Below are 22,609 nucleotides of genomic sequence, written 5' to 3'. Positions count from 1 at the left end.
CACACACACACACACACACACACAACCACACACACACACAAGCTGCGTTCGCTTCCCGCGTTTGCGCGTCTTACTTGTTAACTAACCTATGTCTGGTAGACTGGCATGGAGGGTGACTCGTACTGCCCTGGGGAAAGGAACTGGCTTCGAAACTCTGCCACAACACGGCTACAGTATGTATTTCTAAAGGAACGCACGCAAACCTTATAGCCGCAACAAGTTTTAATTGTACACTTTGATTTGTATCTTTGTATGTGAATGCTTTTCATTTCTTCTAACTGCTCTTATTATTTTTTACTCTGGAATTATGTGATATAGCCTAGTCTTTCAGCCCTCTCGGCTTCTGTGTCAGGCCACCCAGAGAGCGAGAGCGGGGGAGACATGAGAGGAACAAATACACATGGAAGGGGTCTACCAAAACCAACGGCAGCCTCAGATCCAATTAACAGATACGCTGTGTAGTGTGTATCCATTTAAATACCCTTGTTGCTCTCCCTGGTTCTGTCTCTTAACTTTGGCCTGTGTTGCTCCTATACCCACTCACCAATAATGTAAGCTTTTAACAGCTTTTTGAGATTAATGACACAAATTCCACCCCAGAATAATGGCCATACCCACATTGATCAAGTTGTGACACTACACAGATATTGTGATATACAGTATGTTGCTTTTGGACTTTTGAGTCACCACACACAGGATGTAAAATGGCTTGTTTATTGGCCATATACTGTATGTGATTCTCCGCCTCTAGGTTTGGAGAGTGACACTAGGCGAGGAGAGTGTCTACATGAATGCAATTGCTCGTATTCAACGGAGGGAAGCCGGGAAGGGTGGGCAATCTTTGTTGCTGTGCTAGCGACTAAAGCCTTGGGCAGCACCTGTCAGTGGACGGTGCTGAACGGGAAACCACATAAATGTGACAAAACACAGAAATGTGTGGGAGCGATTAATTGTCACAACGACTAAATTGGGAGAAAACAAAAATTGTTTAAAACATTGGTAAAAAAGGGAATCCACTTGCTTGCTCATTCTCTCCTTGCATTTTCCCTCTTTACATCTACCAGCATTGCATTTTGCCCATGCCTTCCAGGCTTCCACACACTCCTAACTCACCCACATCCCTCCCTCTGTTGCTGCCCCTCTCTGGAGGTTAGCAGCACTAGAGCAGGCGGGCAGAGAGTTTTTTCCTGTTTTCCAGTAATGATAAGGAGGCCTTACAGGAAAGGGCTTCTGTTCTAGTGATCAGTATCGATTGTCCTCAGAGACGAAGGAAGGTGGGGCATGGTGTGGGGGGCCTGTAACAACGGACACCTCTCCGTTGCTAGGAGACGCTAACGTGCCACACGTGTGAGCTGTTGGCACAGCAATGGTGGGTGGGCTGTCGCAGGAGTCATGTTGGAGGAGCGGGAAAAGGGACTGGGGGATTTTGGGAACTAATCCCAGTGGCACCAGAGACGAGAGAAGATGCAGTGGCTGGAGGGTGGGTTGGATGGATGGATTAAGCTTTATGGATCGAGAGAGATCTTCCATTTGAGATGAGAAAAGACCATTCATTCATTCATTCATTCAAACCTTTATTTATTCTCGAAAGACATTGAGGTTACCCTATTTTGCAGTGTCGTCGAGATACAACATAACATTTTCAAAGCAATAAACAAAACGGATTAACAGAACGGCAACATTCAATTGACCTTTGTAGATTTATCATTGTTGCAAATTCTCATATAATTCAAAGCTACTAAAGTACAGAGAATAGAATACGTATACAATGAGCAGAAAGTGAGAACGCTTTACCTTGTCTGTGCTTGTAAAAACGCCAGTCCATGTCAGTTTCTTAGGGGGGGTTAATTGATCACACAGATTGGTTAGTTTTCACAGTATGTTAAAATGGGTCTCCAAATATACCTTGCACTGTTGCACACCATAGTTTAAAACGATAATTTTTTACAGCATGTAGAAGTACCTTACATTATGAATCTAGTTGTTTCCCATTTCCGTGCCCTCCATGTGTGTGGGAGGGGGTTGGCCCATAATAGACCATACCAGGGGACAGCCTGGATTGATTGATTGATTGATTTGTGGGTCTTGTTGCATTTGTCAGTCATCTCACTTACTCCCACCTGCATGCCCAACTGAGGAAATCATAATCTGCTTCACACCAGGCCACCCACCCACACAGCATCCACTCATTCCACTGTAACACACACAAACACAAAACTCATAACTACACAATGTACACAATATGTGCATACAAGCACTTCCCGCTGAAGGACTAGTCCATATTAGCCTGTCATCAGCACTGCTAGATCCACCTCCGATTATCTCAGTGATGTCCCACTTCTAAGGAATACTTGTACATAGAAATTATCTGTGGCTCCGGTGGCCATGAATACACTACAGTCCCAAATTCCCAATTTTAAGATTTCCTAACTTCCAAGGCCACTGTGGTTTGATTTCTTCCTCTGTAAACTTTGTCTTTGACCAGCGATGAACTCGGCACTGCAAGATATTTGAGAACCTCCCGTCATGCAAACCAATTCTGCAGTGTCCTCATGGTGTTGCTGCAGGTGGTGTTCGTTTAGATGACACACACAGAGAAAGGCCACTATTCAAACAAGTCACTCCCAGCCCCCAGGTACCCTACGTTTGGCCCTTTCTGCCTGCCCCTAAGCTGAGCTTCAGAGGCTAATGGGCTGTCCATACATACTCTGACAATATCCAATATCCAACTCTACTGGCTGCCGTCTCCCAATATAGACTGTCTGAGGAGCAGTCAACACCTGCCTTGTTTTACTGGGTGGCTTGTTGGCTAGCCCCACCTTCCCATGGTGCGCCATGCACAGTGCACACACACACACACACACACACACACACACACACACACGCACACACCCCTCCCAGACAATATCACACTGGTAGCCTGAGGGAATAAAATGGCTTCCTCCATCCTTATGTCTAGTATTGGGCTCAAGCCCCCAGTAAGGCTATCCAACGTTGAAGATGCCACTACCTACTGGCGAAATGTGGAATTGCAGCACTTTAATGGAAGTAGACGGACGTTCATGACGTCACGTGCGTAAGCCTAGTCTAGGCTAAACTTCTGCTCACTCGAGCCATTGAGTTATAATTATACTTCCGGAAGTCTTCCGGGTGCTTCAATATGCCACTGAAATGAATAGTGGGGGGGTGGGGCTAACGCTCCAGTTCGGTCTCTATCCTTCTTTATTATGCTGGCTTTGTCCCCAGTGAACAGGTCCGGCCAATGTTACAGATCAGGGAGTGAGGTGGACAAAAAACTGGCAGAAGGGAGAGTGGGGCAGAGTGTGTGATTTGTGTAGGGTGACGCCACGGTGTGTGATTGATGTTACACAGCCATGCATTGCAGGGTGTTGAGAGAGATTGGATTGATTGTGGTAAAAACCGGAGTGAGACTTTTCTTGGTTGGGCTTTGATCATTTTATTTGTTAAAAGTTACAGTGAGCTAATAGTTGATTGTACATTGTAAGTGCAATTTGCAATTACCCAGACCATTCTTTCATTTTTTTCATTACCTATTTCTGAGTCCAGACCAGGTGTGATAGTGAGACTTATGTTATGAATTAATGAATTAAGGATTTTATTTAATTGTCATGCCACCGTGTGGCACATCCCTCATGGGATTATATGACACCTTTTCATACAGTTACAATTATTCATTTCAGATATTCAGTTATTACACTTTCATAACTTAACATCCTGTAAGTAGTAAACTAGTGTTGACTAATCATTACAATAGCTCAATCATTCAGAAGGTCCTGGGTTAGATTCCCGCTCGGGACGCTGTGGGTGCTGGCGGCGTGTTTCCTCCTCCGCGTCATCAGTGCCCATACCCAAAGGCGGGGTTGGCGAAAGGGCCTTTCTGTGTGGAGTTTGCATGTTCTCCCCGTGTCCCCTAGGGTAGGTACCCTCACAAAAAACATGCAGTAATCCTGGTCACTAAACTGCCTCCCCCTGGCCAGCCGGGGTGCCTGATGGCGGGGAAAGGAACTTGTTGGAATAACGTGTTCCTTCCACGCGCTACATCCAACCAGGGAAACTCCCCCCTGTCAGGTGTAAAGGAGCAACTTGGACACTCAGGCATGAAGGAAGCATGAGTTCAAGTCCGTTGCTCTCCCCTTGTCCCCCATATATGGGGACTAGGTTGGTGGAGGGTGTGTAGACTAGAGCCCAGGATCACATTAGATGATTTACACAGGGGTGAAAAATGAGTTACAAAATCGTGGGATAAAAAATATATTATAAAAAAACAAAACATGGAACCTGCATTAATAGGTGCTGCATTAGTTGAGTAATTAATTGTATATGTGTTGGACGTTTGTGGTTGTGATAGTGATAAACGGACAGGTGCTACCAGTGGGATATACTGCTGCTTAACGACGACATTGTCTGTGACTAGTTGTACTAGTGTAGCTTTGCATCTGCCGTGTGAATGCAGCTTAAGGTTGTGGCAGGATACGAACGTCCGTTCCACCCAAGCACCCCCCCCCCCCCACCAAACTACATGGCCAGGTGCCCCTTTTTTTAGTACTGGCCCAAAATTATAATGTGCATAATAATGTTCATCTGCAGGCTGGCAGACTGGCTAATTCTTTTTTTTTAAAGATTTGTTTTAGGCTTTTGGGAGAGAGAGAGAGAAGGGAAGAGGCATGCAGCAAAGATCACACACTGTCCGGCCAGAGCCTATACTAGGCCAGCGGGAGCCCCCAAACTGGCTAATTTAAATTTTAAATCCGCTCAGGTTGCATATTATCTAGCACGCACACGCACGCACACATGCTTTATTTCTCTCCCCATGCTCTCTCCCCCACAATATGCATTTCCGGCAAATCTTTTACACACTTTTCTTTTAATGAAGCATTTTGTTTAGAGATCAAGCATCGAGTACAGTTATAGAATTAAAGCCTCTTTATGTAAGAACTGTCATGACGGTATTGGTTAACAGACGTTTCATCACACTCATGTGCTGAGGTGAGATAACAGTCCAGTTCCCTGAACTCCCCAAAATTTAATATAGCAGTAAATTACAGGCACTACATGAGAGTGCGACGGGTATGATGAACAAATATATCTATGCAAGCTTCCTTTTTTTTAGGTTTGGGAATATTCATGACATCTCATTCTGTGTGACAGCCCCCCCCCCCCCCATGTGCGTGTAATGAGGTCTCTGATGGATGAAAAATCTTTAGTGATGTCTGTGTCATCCAGCTAATGAGGGTTGTCAGTCAAGTACTATGTATGAGCTTCCACTCAGCATTATAAATGTATTTGAACAAGAAATAAGCTATATTGTGGTTGAAATGTAGATTTTTTTCATTCAAATTATAGTCAATTAAGTACAGTAGATCATTGCAACAATGTGGCGAGCATGTAGATTGAAAATTGGTGTACAACTGTGTCAATTGAAACTAGCTAATACAGCCAAAGTATTATATAGGGCCAGTCAATTATATATAAATAAATAAAAACGGCGATGGTAAATAAGCAGGTTAAATGCTCTAGTCCAGTGGTTCTCAACCTTTTTTATACCAAGTACCACCTCAGAAAATATCTGACTCTCCAAGTACCACCATACACTTAGCCAATAATGCTGCTGCTCTGACAATCAGCTCAACTGATGATTTCTAACGTAATTCATCCGTTTTCAAATCTTGTGTGCCGTCACGCTCATTTCAGCACGGCTGGTCATAAGAACTACCTGTAGTAATATAAATATCAAACCGGTTGAGAACGACTGCTCTAGTCTATAATGAACAAAGAACATGCACGGTAGGTGCATGCTGCTGTCCAGTGCACACTACTGGTTAGAATTTGGTGGCAGAAACTATTTTCATCATTGGAAATAGTTTGATCAACAATGAACACACTAGTCATTTACCAAATTAAAGTATTCATTCCAATATAAAAACATGTGAGCTGTACATCTTTTTTTATAATTAAAATGTTTATTTATTTGTCAAAGCGGTACACAATATAAGTTTAATGAACAAATGCCATATTTTTACATTTGGCTCTTGGCTCTGGTAGTAACAGAATACACAGACACAGGTGCGGCTAGCCTATCACAGCCATAATCAAGTAATAGGGTAACTCACCCCTATAGAAGTGGATCTTTCTTGATTTGGCTGCCTTCAGCAAACAGTTTTCTTGGAGTAATCCAATCAATCAGTGAGAGATTTTGTGCTCTATTGCAATTTCAGCCAGTCCATTCAGACGGTCTTCAGAGACATAGTTGACCGCTAGTAAGATTTCATGAGTTGAGAAAAGCTTGTCTCACCCAGAGGCCACTGTTGCCAGTCCAGCACAGATAACAATATATTCTATTTTCGGTACCGATCCAATTTGATCACCTTTATTTGTATCATTACTTGACCTTTGTGTGCCCACCCCAGGGCCTTGGGCGCGCATCTGTACCCTGATAGGGGGCCTGAGACCCCTTTTTTAAGGGATCGGAAATGGAAATGTCACACATTGGAATTTGTTTGGACTTAATATATGTGATACTGATCAATTCAGAGATATATATATATATATATATAATATAGGAATAATATAGGAAGTGACATATAAAAGCGCTCTCTGACATGTCTCCCACACAGTTTCACTTACTGATTTTGGATAAATTCTTCCATGTTTGTGGCACCTCATCCCAAGATTTCACTTTTCATATTTTCATATTTCTTTCTTGGAATACCGGCATGGAACTCATCCAATCTCGTCTGTCTGTACTTCTCTGTTCCCCTCTTTCAGGTCATGGAGGGCGTTTGCCATTGTTAGGAGTACTCTCTCAGACACAGCCAGCGGGTGTGTGTGAGTGTGTGTGTAGCCTCAGTCTGCTGGTGGTCATGTGCCAAGCTGTGGTCTGATGCCCACCCTCCCCTCAGCGCTGGCCATGGACGGGGAGAACTACCTGCATCCAGAGGGGCCTCAGCTGGAGAGCAGCCTGTTCCCAGTGAGCACCTCCAACATGGAGGTATGTTTAGCTGATTTCATTTTTAACCCTGCATCATTAAACGCACTTCATAGGAAATGGTTTGGGCATTCAAAAAGGGCAATATTGTTGAAGAATTTAGCTCCTCTTCACATCCCATCCTTTGACTAGAGCCAAACAGTCCTTTAAATCACTGTTTCCCCAAACAGTGGGCCGTGGACACATCTTTACAAAAAACACTGCTAAATTTGACCATAGCAAGGTTATAATAGTTTTGGTTTTATCATTATAGTTTAGTTTTAGTTAGTTTTGACATATTTTTTTCTAATTCAGTTAGTTTTAGTTAGTTTTTAGAGTGGGTTTGCTAGTTTTAGTTTAGTTTTTATTTTGTGAAAATGCTTAGTTTTAGTTTAGTTTTAGTTTAGTTTTAGTTTAGTTTTAGTTTTTTCGTACTTTGGTTTATTTGTAACGAAGTATAGGATTAAAAAAGATCAGAGCAAGTATTGTGTAATAAAAACTCAACAAAAGATACCATTTAAAAGTATATATATTCAGTCTCTGTTGGACAATCAACCATGACATACTTCGCATATTTTCCCATCCTCATCCACAAGGCACTTGCTTGCATCTCCCACACAGTCATATTCGAAGAAATCCCATATTGGGCTGTGGTGGCCACCTGCAAGACCTCAGAAAGGAGGACACTTTTGCGGGGCTCTCTCCCCAGCCCCCCCCCCCCCCCCCCCCAAACAGACACAGAAAAGCGCTAAAAAATTCCAGATATTATTATTATTACTATACTATTGCACGCACCTGATTTTCACCACCATCATCTCCAGCAGTATGTCCACAGAGAACATATATTTGCTAATTCAATTAACCTTTTTAAATGATGGGGTACCACAAAGGTCATTCCTTTTATAATCAATTTATTTTATTTCATGTTTAGATATGTTTTATGTTGAATCTCTTTCTTGTGGGGTTTTTTATACAGTCTTATGGTCATCGGTGTGGGACATAGAATGAAGCCAGTAGCCTATGTTCACAGTGCTTTAGCCTCCCTTTCTTTATGATGTCGAGCCATATTGCTCATTAAATGTATTTTTTCATTTTGCATTTTTGGTTTATTTATCCCTGCATTAACTATACTAAAGTGATTGTGAGAACACACATTCCACAAAAAAACAAACAGACCATCCCACTGGCAGTGTTGACAGGTTTTGGAAGAGAAACAAGCAACCATGTCTATGAAAACAAGCCCAAAAGAAGCCTGACTAGGCTTAGTAGGCTATTTTATAAAACAAGGCCAAAGTCGCTTATAATTAAGCGGACATGGCAACGTCTCCTCTCTCTTCTTTGACAGAGGGAGTGTGGCTGGCTCACTGCGGAGCTGAGCAGCTCTGCGGAGATTTTAATACAGAGACAACGTAAATGACAGTTATGACACAAGCACTGTATATCACACAAAACCGGACAATTATGTGTCCGGCCAGAGGTTGAGTTGGGAGGAGGACAGGTGGTTCTAAAACCGGACTGTCCGGCGTGAAACCGGACGTCTGGCCACTCTTTCTGCCAACTTTTGCCATTTTTGCGAGATGCAAGCAGCAGCATTAAAACTTGAAGCGACCACGGGGCTGCACTGCAGAATGTAAACACGGGTCGTAAAGCGTTGTGACATGCTGCCTTACGGTGCTGAAAAGTGCCGTAAAAACGGCTCGGGGAAATAAGGAAAAGAACCGAATTCATTTAAAAGGTTTATATTCTAAATGTCCGTAAGGCATATAAATATTGATAAAAAAACGATAACGAATGCCATTTTGTCTATCATTTCAGTTCGTTTTAGTTAGTTTTGTGAACACACAATACAGTTTTAGTTTAGTTATCGTTTTTTAATTTATTTTAGTTTCAGTTTAGTTTCAGTTAACTAAAATGTTTTTTTATTTCTAGTTTTCGTTTTTTCGTTAGTTATAGTTAACTATAATAACCTTGGACCATAGTCACTTGGCCAAATGTGATGACCTCTATTTGGGCAAATTTGTGAGGCAATTTTTAGCCCAAGGAGTTTTTCGTGCAAAACTAATGCTTGGAATTGATTCAGAATCATGAAGTGAGAACCCGCTAGTTTGACATGTCACATGCTACTTAAAATGCATAATGTAAATTTGAAAAATATGCCTTTTCTATATTGGTTGTTAATATAACCATGAAGGTCGCCGGCTCGGGCATCAAATCATTAGAGCATGCCCTGGGCTACATCTGTGCAAAATTTGGTGCTTTTAGAGTTAGATGAATTAGCGCAAATTATCCCTAAGCTGCTCAACTATTCAAAACATTTTCAAAAAACATTCAAAGCTACAGTTTTCATGAATTTATTCTAAATTTAATTAATTTAAAAGAAAATGTGACACGTTGTGAGATCTGCTCCTCCACCCTGGTCCCGGGGGAATGTCAGTCTAATTTCTCTTCTGGGCCACGGGCTAAAAAGTTTGGGAGCCACTTCTTTAAATAGCTGGAATTCACCCAAGTTAACTTTTTGGTATGTGTGAATCAAATGTGTTGCAAATTGCAATGTTTACTTTGGCTTGGCAAGATCTTGCCATGTGATTTAGTTTCAGACTCATTGGATTGAAAAGGAAAGTAGTCCAAGACTTTGGTTGAATGATGAAACATGTCAGCAGCTTGGCAGACCCCCAAATATGGTTGTCCTTTGATAGTGGATTAAAGGAATACTTCAACCCCAAAATGACTTTTCTCAACCTGTGAAGGCTTGAATACACACAGTAGGACTGTGTAACAGTCCAAAAAAGCGATTTACTATTTTTCAATATTCATAAATATATATATAATATTTATGAACCATCAATAGTCAAAGGGGGCGGGTGTCAATAAACCAATAAAAAAAGCATCAACTGTGGAGAAACAAAACTGTATTATACATTCTCATAAATGTTGCCTCAATCAAGCTAATGATAACAGATACCAGTCCATTATCATCAATACCAATAATGCAGTCACACTTTGGTAGGCCTGTAGACCTGTACTGAGTCAACATTGCACCATTATAGCATTCAATTCACCTAGTAGGCCTAAGCTGAGAAAATAAATGTTATCCTCTAAAATGTAGTTACTATGGGCAGGGTTTGGATGACAAAAAATAGTGTTTTGTTTGACAAATTGAAGGATACAAAAACAGGATACAAAACTTTCAAACAAGTAACAATTGTGACTGTGGGGTTCTCAACCTCACCAAACCTGAAATGGCTGATGGTCTCTACATGATTGTATGATGCAAACATTGTACAGTTTAGATCAGGTTCAAAATAAATATGAAGTCCAGGCCATCTCGCTCTTGAAGTGAATTCTTCAGGCCTGGAAGTCGGAAAAACCTCAGACAGGTGACTTTGGCTAAAGGAGCTGGGAGGAGGAGTGCAGCATTTGGAGAAAATTACCCTGTCAAACCCTTATTTAAAAAAATCTGGTCACCTAATTAGTAATTATTGAGATGCTTGTTGGACTGAAGTGACTGAATTCAATATTGTTCTGCCATAAATATAAAATAAAATCCTTGGTCTACTAAGAATGTGTTTAGTTGAAGACAGCCCTACCCTCAACAGATATGTTCATATTGCAGTGTTCATATTGCAGTGCTTACTGTGTGGTTTGTATGATCTGATCGGGTGCCTCTGGCCTGCCGTCTCATGACTGTCACAATGTTTAATGACCCTTCGACCTGAGTAAAACCTGGAACGCATTCGCAAAGGTCCTCATGCATGCAGCGTTTGCCGTCTAACTTTTGGCGTCTTTGCGGCAACACTGTTCTCGATTTTAATCACGTATGCGTAAGTGTAGAGATCTCTCACCCTGATAAGTTTTGCAGGTGATGGTTATTGGTTGTGAGCTGCATCATCGCTCAGACACAATGTGCACCGCTGTTTAGCACAAATATCTGATATGGTTTTGTGGTCAACACAATGTAAGAATTGTGCTTTCTATTATCACTGTGCTGGTGGTAAAAATGCACTGGTGATAGTCTATCTGGGGACATCCCTTTGGAATGAATGGAATAATATCTCACATTTGAAAGGCAAATTCCATCTTGTAGGTTTTCAAGACGTGCATCTCTAAAGGAATGAGCAGCATTGGGAACCATATTGTTTTTATTTATTTGGAATATCTTCGTGGGTTGGTTATGAAGCACTTATTACGTTCACACTCCAACATGTTTTTTCATTTTTTTCCCCTGTGTTCCAGAGTTCCATATACACCTCGTCTGATTCCTGGGGATCCTTCTCACAGCAGGCTGGATACAACAGCGTACACTGCCCTATGCAATCTGGAAACCAGTAAGTTTATACCCAGTGACATCCACACATTGACTTTCAACTACATTGTTCCAAATAGAAATTAAGTATTGCTGATATTGACTTGTTTGGTCACATGTTTGATCCCTATAACAAGCTAGTGTGTGACTATCAGTTGCAGACTCCAATATTATCTCCATGACCATGGCTGTCACGTTCAGGGGCCTGTTTCACGAAACTTGGATTAGAGAGGGATTTAACACATATCCTGGCTTAATATATCCTGGATCAGCGATTAACCGGTTTCATGAAAGCTGGTTAATCTTTCCAGATTAATTTAACCAGTTAACCTGGATATGTTGAGGCTTGATTCGGTTTCACGAAAGTGATGCTACATTAGTTACCATGGAAACTAATGCTTTGGACTTAGCCTGGAGCAGGCTAACAGCCAGGTTTTACCTAATCCTGATGTCTTTACTGTTCATTAAACGCCCAATGCATTCTCAATGGCAATAGCACAAACCTTGGCATGCTACTAGTCCTACATACTTACACCTAGAAACCCCATTCAAACCTATTTAGGTTCATCTTACGGTAGACATGTTTGCCTGAAAAGGAATCTTTGAAATGTTTCATAGTTTTAGAAATATAGTGCTTTCAAATTTGAGACATTTATAGGCAGATGGTGGCATGTCAAAAAATCACTTTCACCTAGAAACTCCATTCACACTTTGTAAAATTCAGTTTACTGTGGAGACAGATGCTGGAACTTTTTACTTTGAAATGTTTTGTAGTTTCTAAGACTAATTTAAGCACTATATAAAATCAAATAACCAAAATATATAGTCTGCACAACATCATGACAGCTTGTGAGCTTGTAGATCAGCTGCTTTTGGTGAATGTTCCCCAGAATAGGTTTGATGTTGTGCAAGTGCACGGTTAAGAAGAATTATTATATTATATATATATTTTTTTTTTGTAAAAGTAAAAACCACTAAATATTACCATTACTCATTGTTTTACAACATATTACCATTGTAACGTTTCACCCACTATTGAACCCATGACCCACAGTTCACCAGTCTGGCCCCTGTCTGGACAACAACCCCCTTCCCCAAAGGTAGCTCCCTCAGAGGAGGGAGTTATGGCCAAATATCACAATGCGACAATATCATTATGCTTAAAATATTAAGAATTCTGTTTTAAGTTAATAGTAGTGGTAAAATGGAAACTATATTTTTGGGGTAGTTAATCATTCAGTCTATCCACTATTGAGAGTATGTTCTCTCTTTAATTACAGCAGCAGTATTTATTTTAGAAGCTTAAGTCCTTGTATCAGTAAGTCTTGAATAGATTAGTAAAGATACTGAGATATACAAAAGGGGGCAGTAATGAGACTATTAAGGATGCAAACTGCCATAATACCGCATGAAGAAGAAGGATCAGTAAATCTGTGTTCTACAGAATGGGTCTAGAGACAGAAAGTCAGGCTATCTATTCAGCCAGGCTTGCAGATCCCGGCTCGCCAAATCCGCCAATTCTGAGCCTCGCTTGGCTTTAGTGGAACGGAATAAACCAGGCTGTACAGACCAGGATTGAAAAAGCCTGGTTTTGGCCTAAATCCTGGATTAGTTAATCCAAGTTACGTGAAACAGGCCCCAGGAGAGCCAACCATTGTTGATGTACATTTGAATGAGGATGTGAATGGCGAGTGTTAACAAGGTTTATTTGAAGCTTAGATTTTTTGCAGTGACCTCTGGAAAGTTTGTTTCTGGTCCTATGGTTATTGATGCACACTCCAATTCCCATATTGATATCGCTAAGTGGCCCAACTGGCCCTAGAAATAACTTGTTCTTTTGAACCTCCTCAAGCTAATGTAATTTATGCTCCATTGAATTGTGATTGAATTTCTAAACCGTGGACTGTAAACATGCCAACGTTCTTTGACGGATAATGTTCAAATGATCTTAATAAATAAATAAATTTACACCTACAATGTTGGTCTGTTCACAGCTACTATAACCTAATGAAGGCAGGCTGTTTGCTGGTAATGCATCAAAGTTGCACTGACACTAAATCATCAACCAACGCTAGTGGTGACAGACTGTAATAGTAACCAGATTGTCTTTGTGCTGTTTGTTCTTAGCATTCAACTTGTGGCATCAAACCAGTACTGGCCTCCTGGGTTTAAAATCGTAGGGTGGCCTTCACTTCCTTTATTAGATCTACTTCATTTCCTGTTGTGGGCGGCCTGGCGTCAACCTTAGTGTTGGGGTGGGGGGGTAGTTATCTGAACATCTGGCAACCCGCCTCTGTTCCATAGCCTCCCTGTGAAATGAGAGGTGCACCTTGCTCTTTTAAAACCTCTCTCTCCCACACTGTGTGTGTTTCTCTTTGTATCATTGTGTTTGGCCAATATATTTGTGTGTGCTGTAGGCCTACTGTGTGTTTGAGTGGGAGTTAGGGATTTATTTTGTGTACTGTTGTATACGTACGTTAGTACGCACTCTAAAAAATTTTTAACTTAGAGGAAATCCACCCACCCATGCATAGGACAAAACTGACTTCTTGGTTCAGTCATCAGTTAAACTAAAGTTAATGCATGGTATAATGGTGTTTGTTCCACTAGCGGTATTCTGTGTATTCTGTATGTGGTTTCCTTGATAGCAGAGTGAAATCATGCAACAGATGACGTGGTAACTGTCTCTGTGGCTTTCAGTTGTAGTCAGAGTGGAATTAACTGGTATCCACTCCGGGCTTATTTTTCAAGACCCTTGATCAACAAAGGTGTGGTTTTGATGTTCTTACTCTTTTATTTATTTATTTATTTATTAATAACTCTGGGTCCGTTCTGTGGTGGTTCTGTAGTACAGTATGTACTATGGTATGTAGCCATGACGCTACATCAGTGGTTCCCAAACGGTGTGCAATGAAGTCCATCCAGGTATGCCATGGGATTTTGTGACAACTGCATATTATTGCAATATATAATGTATACAACTAGGCCTATACAAAATATGTTTTGTAAACTATGCCTTAAATTAGAAATATATCAAAATATATACATTAGTAAATAGAAATGAGACGTGAGACGTGAATTCAACATATAACTCTACCCTCTCTTTAAATAAAGGTAAGTTTGAGTAAGGCAGTGCAGACAAGATCCCGCTACGCAGATGAGAAACCGCTTTTCATTTGGTCTTCTGGTTTCTGACATTCGGTCAGGTGCTTTTTCCACGCGACTGTACTTTGGTCTTATCTTTTCACAGTACACAGCCAGCTACCATTCATTGTGGCTGAGATATGCTCTCTGTACACTAGAGAAATAATTAAATTAAATTAGAGATAGCCCACTCAGATGCTACTCTTCACGTGACCTATCTGAACAAGCAGAGAGTAATGGGATCACACCAGTGAGGAGGAAATGTGAATGGGCCCGTGTCCAGCATACGTTTTACACACAGAGACCGACCATTAGACTCACTTTCACACACCAGGCCCTTTTTTCACATTATTTTATTTAACTAGGCTACATTGCAAAAGTAGCATTATTTTTCATGTAAAATTACTTTTCAACAACTGTAAACATGCTTTCTTGTTTAGAACCTAGCTTGAGTTAACATGCAAAAAAAGCTTTCTTTGATGGCATCTTAGGATAGATGTAGACCTATTTGACAGTGCAGAAACATAATTTCCTTCCTTGATGTATTAATGAGCAATGAGCATCAACGACCATCACCTAGGCACAGACACACACACAGCTCCCCTCTGCAGGACTGCATGGAGTCTCTCATTTCTCTCCAAAAGCTGAATGATTAAAGCTCACACTTCATATCACACACACCATAATTCACTAGCCCCCCTAAAAATATATATATCTTTTTAAAATTTAAATCGTTTTTTTCTTTTAAAATTAAATCGATATATCGTCGGGATTAATATCAATATTAACATACGATATATCGTTGCATGCCTATTTAGCAGAAGTGGGTCCAAATACTATGCTTTATGAAAGTGGTGTAAGTGAGAACTCCTTGCTTGGAGTGCCGAGTTGCCGCCACAGGTCTACCCTATGTCAGTGACGTTGCGCCTTACTTGCGTTGAGTGTAACAGGTCACACCAGTTATTTTGTTAGTGTTGTCTAAAAAACTGATTTCGGTGCATAAGTTAAAAACATCCAAATATTAACCACTCAAAAGACATCTTTTGGTGGTGTGTGACATTAACATTAGAGATTTTGCGGCAGCCATATAGATATTTGATACGGTACATATGTTGGATAAATCCAACAGGATAAAGTTTACTTGATACTCAGAGGATCAATTCTCAAGTAGCCGAACTACTTGAAAATGTTCATAGCTACTCAGAGGGAGTTCCTCTGACCGTGCCCCCCCCCCCAAGTTCAAGTCAATCAAGGGTAAGAATGGAATGCATTCTACAACCACAACACAGTGGAGTGCTCTGCCAATGGCCCTGAACGTTCTAAATTCCCCATTAAAGTTTAAAGCGGACCTACAATCATGACTCCACCTAAATTCAAATTGGAGCTAAATTGGTTCTCTGGCTGGCGTTTCCCCTGGCCTGCCCCTCTTTCAGAGCTTTGCTATGGGAGTGGCATCATCCATGGGTCGTATCCCTGCCCGCCCCACCTAGACCTGTCACATTACATAATCACCTAATCGCAATCTTTTGAGATATTCGCTATTATTTTTGCCTAATTTAGCAAATTAGCTTGTACTGTAAAGAGAAAGGAACTAAGGGCAGCCATGTGAGACATGGCAGGAGTCATGGCTGCACCACATGCACCCCTGCAATATCTTGTTTGATTAAAGAAATTGCACCGTATGATTCAATAAACTTTAGTCATTAATACTAGTGCAAGACGACAACACAACAATAAATACTGGTTGTTAATTATATTAATTAATTATTTTCTATCTGCAGCTTTTGTCAAGTATGATGTTGGAGGAGAGAAATAAGAAATGCACTACATAGAAGTGGTGCAAAAGTTTTCCTCTCTCGCTCTCTGCTTGCCTCTGCTGCTTGCCTCAACACTGCACTGTGCAGTCTAGAGATCCCATTAATAGCCCAGAGGGTATGGGACCCGTCCGCTGACTATGTGATTGATTGGTTACAGAAAAACACACTCCTGTTTCTGAGCTAAACTTTGCAAAAAGTTTAGCAATAAAGCCATTTCAAATACAACCCTTGAAATACGGAAATAAGGAAAAGAAAGATGTCTCTTTTTGAACTGATAAGGGTTCCTTTACTTCCTTATTTGTGGGAATTAATCAATGACGAGAAGTTACAGTAATCTTGCTGCCATGCTCTCCTTTCTGATCCTCCTTGCTGCTTGTCTGTTGCGTGAGAATGCACGGCAGTTTGTTTCATCCTCTGACTGGATTAGTCAGCACAACATGTTCACCTTAACGTGCATTTGTGTATGTGTGTATCTATCATAAAATGTGTATGTAAATATGTATCCCATTCTCAACCCAGTCTTATATAGCATCAGAGGTGGTATAAAACCTGGGTGCCCCCCTCACCCTATTGGTTATCTTGAACTTAAATAACATCCTCCCCCTGATCTCTGGCCAGCGAACTCTGAGCCAAATCCTTGACAGCCAAGCTCAATCCTTCTGAGCCTTGATCACACAGGATTTGTGGGGGAGGTGAGGTTGGCTGGTGTGCTGTCCACCAACATGTCAATGGCATACTGATACTGGGCATAGTTTTCCTTTTGCTTTTATTTTGACTGTATCAGAGTACATGAGTTTATGATGGCACGCTCGGCGGGTTAAGTATTTGTAAGTGAAAGCGTCCCAAGGTTCCTAGGAAATGCTAATGTTTGTTCTGTTGTGGATTTGAGCATTTGGAAGGAATTGGATTCCTGGAAGTGATAGTGAAAGAAGCAAGTGTTGCCATGGTGTGGATATGGGAGTGTGACACTTTGAGCCTAGGTAGTAGAGTGAAGGCTGTGTGTCTCCACTGTCCATATTATAGAGCATGTGGCTTGAATATGTGAGGTGATGTCTGTGGATTTGTAGAGGTGGGACCAAGGAGGGAGTATGGCTGATATTGACGCAATGTGGTCTACTTTGATCATGGAATCACAAGAATGGTAGGAGCTACCCCTGTTTACTTTTACTCCTCTTCTGTGTGGTTTTTCTCTCTCTCTCTCTCTCTCTTGCTCTTTCACTGTACGCGCGCCTGGCTTTTAACCATTCATTTCTCCAGTATGTCAGACTTTAGTTTGTAGGACTGCAACAAACTAATTCTTTTATTTTTTGGTTAAGGTTGGGTTTTACTTTGGTTCTCAGCACTCAGCTGCAACAGGGGCTGGGGCTTTAGGACATCCATGTGGAGCACAGCTACACTTTTGCATTTGTGCCGGAAGGACATTCTTAAGGTGTGCATGTTGAGAGACAATTCAAAACATCGTTTTTTTCTGGGTAGCATTAATACATACTGCGTGTGTGTGTAACCCTTTGTTTAGATTTGTACTGTGATCAGAGAACAGATTTAACTAAAATAGTTAATGGTCTTATCGGTCATGTTCTCCCTTGGACTGTATTTGCTGCTTATTGCCCAATGTTCATATTCTGAATGAATCTCTGAACATGTACTTACAAACACTGTAGCTTTACAGAGACTCCATGTTCATTCTGATGTTTGGCTGGATATCAGGGGTCTGAGATTCCGTTAATCAAATTCCTGGATCATTTATGTAATAAATTATTTTCACGAGACTGAAGTATTTAAGATGGTTCTTTGGCCTGAAGTTGCAGAAGGTTGTGTAATTACTTCTGAAGAAAACACCTGACAAACATGACAAACACATGACAAACACCCCACTGCGAAGTCTATGTCCTAACTAAACTTCTGGATTTCTAAAACCTGAAATGAGTCATGTGACATTGTAAGCCTGGCCATCTATTTGTGTGAAATGCTGGGTCTAAAACGGTCGCTATACACTCTTTACACTTTATGCCATGTTTGCAAGGCGAACATGGCTATCGTGCTGTCTGGGCTGCAACACTGCCCTCCCTCTTCCAGCAGTAGTTTTTTATTGGCTGTGTATCTCTGCCCTTTCCTAAGGCAATACCACTTGAACAGCAGCAGCAGCACCACCACCACTCCGGATGTGCACATGGACATGTACTCGGGCTTCCCCGATGTAGACTTCTCCGGCCTCAACCTCGCAAGGAATGGAGACTTCCCCCAGGTAAAGCCAGTTTTTTTTTGGTTTCCTTCAGTGTAACGCTTGGGGGGTAGTTGTGTGTGTGTGTGTGTGTGTGTGTGTGTGTGTGTTGACACATGCACAACGAATTCCAATGATCATGTCAGAGTTCACTGGAATGGGAGTGGTAGACTGAGTGTGAAAACACCCTTAATCTCTGTGAGATACAGTACTGTACACCCACACACCATGCACTTTCATGCTGTTTGCATTTGCTTCCCGGGCATGTCTTTTTACATCTGTGACCCCCCCCCCAATACACACACACACACTCTCTCACACACTCTTAGCTAAGGGAGTTACCGTCCCGCCCACTCTTTTTCTTCTTTCTTCCTGTCCTCTGTATGTTTTCAGCTCCCATCACTGTACCGCAGAGCGACCATGATTAAAGCCCCAATGTTGGCTAGAGCCGCTAGACAAAAGACAGGAGCTCCCTGTACTGTGCCGGCCCTGTTTCTGTTGAGGCGTGTCATTAATAAGACACTGTAATTTAGCTGTCCATCTTCTTTGCTGATCTTTCTATTTTACACCAGGGCCTCTCTTTGTTATGCTTCCCTTGCATAACGATAGGATACAGGAAACAAATCTCATTTTAGTATTTATTTATTATTCTTGTGAATTCATTTCCATCCGTCATTTGTATTAAAGGTGTGTGGTTTTAAATGTGGAAACCGACATTTCTAGATGGGGACATTTGCTGAAATAAAAAAGGATGAAATAAATGTCCACCCCCTTTCTTCAGTTTTTATTTAGCTGACTATCCTATAGCTATAAAGAGCTAGGATAGTCATCCCCTTGTCATTTGCATTTTCCATTTCTCTGCACTTTTGTGTCGACCCAGCCAATTCCGCATATAATGAGCTTCATATGAAAATGAGCTAAATCCTAATGTCACAGACCAGTGCATTTCTCATCTGCAGCTTATTTTGGGATGAGACGTTGAGTGTCTGGGCATCGCCTCTTGTTGTAGAACCACATTAACACATGCACACACTCTGATAGAAGAGTGTAAAAGAAGAGCAGTCATGGGTTACTAAGCAGCCCATTAATATTCCTCTCATGTTTAGCCTTCCTAACCTGGTAAGAGGGGGTGATTACAGATTCTGTAATATAGGCAGGGCCCAGTTTCTGAGGTTGTGATTTATGGTGCTGTGCCTGTTCAAAAAAGAGACGAGGCAGGTTATTGGGAACGCAACCCCCAGGGATTGTTCTTTGGTCTTCTTTATTCTCTTATTGCTACCTTTACATAATATTGTATTTTATTGTTCTCTTTTTCTTCACACTGCACTGTAGCATGGAGCACTTTTTGTCATGTTTTTGTTCTGTTCTTTTGATTCTTCCTCAGTTTTATTTAAAAGTGCTCTATAAATAGTTTATTATTATTACTACAAGTCATTGTTTAAACCCTCCCCTGGAGACCTTACCCAAAATGTAGCACGTCTTCATCTTTCTCTCTCTATTTTTTCATACCGTATATTGACTATATATTGTTTTGTATTTTAGAATATTTTAGTTGGTCATATATTCTGTATTTGACTAGAAAGACGAGAACAACTTGCACAGAGATGAACTTGAACAAAAATGTTCATTGCAATTCCACGTCCAGACGTGTGAATGTGTTGAGGTCAAGTAAGTCTAAATGTATAAATGGTGTAGCCTCCTGTGAACCTCTGTGCTGCTCTTAACGTTTACCCGGTAGGTCAGGAAGGAAGTGAAGTCCTGAAGCGTGAAGTAATTTTGGATTGGAGCAGCCAGCCAGTGAATGTCTCTGGTGTTTGCTGATATTGAGAGTGGTGATCGTTTATTGCCGGGCCGTGTTTGAGCTTGACTGTGGGTCCCGGTGTGCACTGTCAGAGGTTTCCGTGTGTGAAGCCTCGGCACACACAGGCGTTTGCTTTTTTTTTCCTGTATGTGTGATCAGACTTGAGCCTGATTTATGCTTTGTTTTACGATGGTGTGGCTCCTCAAAAATAATCAATGAACAAGCTTGCAAGCTTTTTTAGGCTTTACAGATGATGGAAGTTTTAAGACCAAATACACAAGTAAGAGGTTGTCGTGCAAGGACAATGATGTCATTCCCATCTCATGTGTGCTCTTGCTGTGGCATAAGTGATTCATGTGGGGTTTCCCTAGTTTTCCATGTCTTCTATTCAAGTTTTATGCATGCCTGGCTGCCTGCACAGTGCGCCTGCGTGTGCGTCTACTCTGTAGACTTCTTCTTTACAAGTAAGTCAGGAGTCAGGACTATGTGTTACATGATGATGCGTCAATTTGTCATTTTACATATTTAGACTGGCATGTCTTGCCAGTTGTCCTTTTCATGTGGTTTAGTCTAAATTAGCTCTTTCATCAGTGGTGGGGGTATTGGAAGCACGTTCGCTGGTTTCCTGGCAATGGATATGTGGAATGTTATGAAGTGTACTTGTCGTGTGTGTGCGTGCACGTGAGTGAGAAAATGTCTGTCTCTCTCTGCCTGCCTGATTGTATTCAGTTTCCTCCTCGTGTGTGTGTGTGTGTGTGTGTGTGTGTGTGTTTTGCTTTCTCAGCTGTTCTGGTGGTCTCACTCCAGACCATGCCAGGCATGCAGAGAAAATGTAAGGCACAGGGTCACCCTGACTAATCTTCTACATTCTCAGCCGCTCCCTTCAAACGCTTCTCTTCCTCAGCCCTTTAGCCATAGTTTTTCTTCCTCAGCCCTCTAGCCATAGTTTTTCTTCCTCAGCCCTCTAGCCATAGTTTTTCTTCCTCAGCCCTCTAGCCATAGTTTTTCTTCCTCAGCCCTCTAGCCATAGTTTTTCTTCCTCAGCCCTCTAGCCATAGTTTTTCTTCCTCAGCCCTTTAGCCATAGTTTTTCTTCCTCAGCCCTCTAGCCATAGTTTTTCTTCCTCAGCCCTCTAGCCATAGTTTTTCTTCCTCAGCCCTTTAGCCATAGTTTTTCTTCCTCAGCCCTTTAGCCATAGTTTTTCTTCCTCAGCCCTCTAGCCATAGTTTTTCTTCCTCAGCCCTCTAGCCATAGTTTTTCTTCCTCAGCCCTCTAGCCATAGTTTTTCTTCCTCAGCCCTTTAGCCATAGTTTTTCTTCCTCAGCCCTCTAGCCATAGTTTTTCTTCCTCAGCCCTTTAGCCATAGTTTTTCTTCCTCAGCCCTCTAGCCATAGTTTTTCTTCCTCAGCCCTGTAGCCATAGTTTTTCTTCCTCAGCTCTCTAGCCATAGTTTTTCTTCCTCAGCCCTCTAGCCATAGTTTTTCTTCCTCAGCCCTCTAGCCATAGTTTTTCTTCCTCAGCCCTCTAGCCATAGTTTGAGCCCACAACTCAAATACTGGGATTTCCTTTGGGATCAACACATTTTGATTGAATCTAGTTAAGGTTATCTATCTATCAGCCCGACACTTGGATTGGGGGCAGCATAAGGAAAGCAGCTTGTCGTATATCAGCCATCAGCTGGCAGATGAATAAGCTAGTAGGCAGCTCTTCCTTTGCCTCTCTGTGTTGTAATGGCACAAAGGACACTAAGAACTGATCTGAGTCTGAGTTTGACTAGGGTTTGTCTGAATTCCTACAATGACCTGACCACAATGCTTTGGTGCGCTGCCCCTCCTTGTGGAGAGGGGGGATGCTGTGTGGCGGTGTGACTTGTAGTCCAGGAATAATAATAATCTTTATTGTCCCGAAGGATATTCGTCTTCACAGTCTGTTCAAACACCCATATCAAAAACAACACAGAGCACATAACACCAAGACAATACAGAAACATGAGGTCCCCACTGTGTACAGAACCATCCTATCGGCAGTTTGTTTAATGCGGCGATGGCTGAGGGAACAAAACTCCTACTAAAACGGACCTTTTTCCATGGCAAGGTTCTGTATCTTTGTCCAGATGGCATGAGGTTAAAGAAGTGATACAGGGGATGATCAGTGTAATTTCATATCGAAAGTGCTAGCCGTGTGATGGCCATGTTCATATCGGAAAGTGTGGGTGTGTAGGAAGTCAGATGATCTTGGAAGGAAGGAAGTGAGACCACATTTTTTTTAAATTCAAGTTCCCTTTTTTTCCCCTTAATATACTGCAGCAGCAGCCTGACAAACGGCCGCTACTCAGGCC

The 22,609-nt window shown here is 41.6% G+C and overlaps 1 protein-coding gene across 2 annotated transcripts in view; it reads left to right on the top strand.

The window, feature by feature from the left end:
• Window positions 1–22,609, top strand: part of sbno2b (strawberry notch homolog 2b) — a 77,086-nt gene that overhangs the window by 11,334 nt on the left and 43,143 nt on the right. For both annotated transcript variants that reach the window (XM_083767753.1, XM_083767752.1), the window contains exons 2-4: window positions 6,787–7,009; window positions 11,219–11,310; window positions 18,368–18,494. In XM_083767753.1, coding sequence (XP_083623879.1) covers window positions 6,902–7,009; window positions 11,219–11,310; window positions 18,368–18,494 — 327 coding nt within the window. In that variant the 5' untranslated portion in view covers window positions 6,787–6,901. The remainder of the gene's footprint in view (window positions 1–6,786; window positions 7,010–11,218; window positions 11,311–18,367; window positions 18,495–22,609) is intronic.

Source organism: Protomyctophum parallelum (genome assembly GCF_964188405.1).
Source record: "Protomyctophum parallelum genome assembly, chromosome: 6".
NCBI lineage: Eukaryota > Metazoa > Chordata > Actinopteri > Myctophiformes > Myctophidae > Protomyctophum > Protomyctophum parallelum.
The sequence above is the reverse complement of the archived record's forward strand: the minus strand, read 5'-3'. Positions and strand labels throughout refer to the sequence as shown.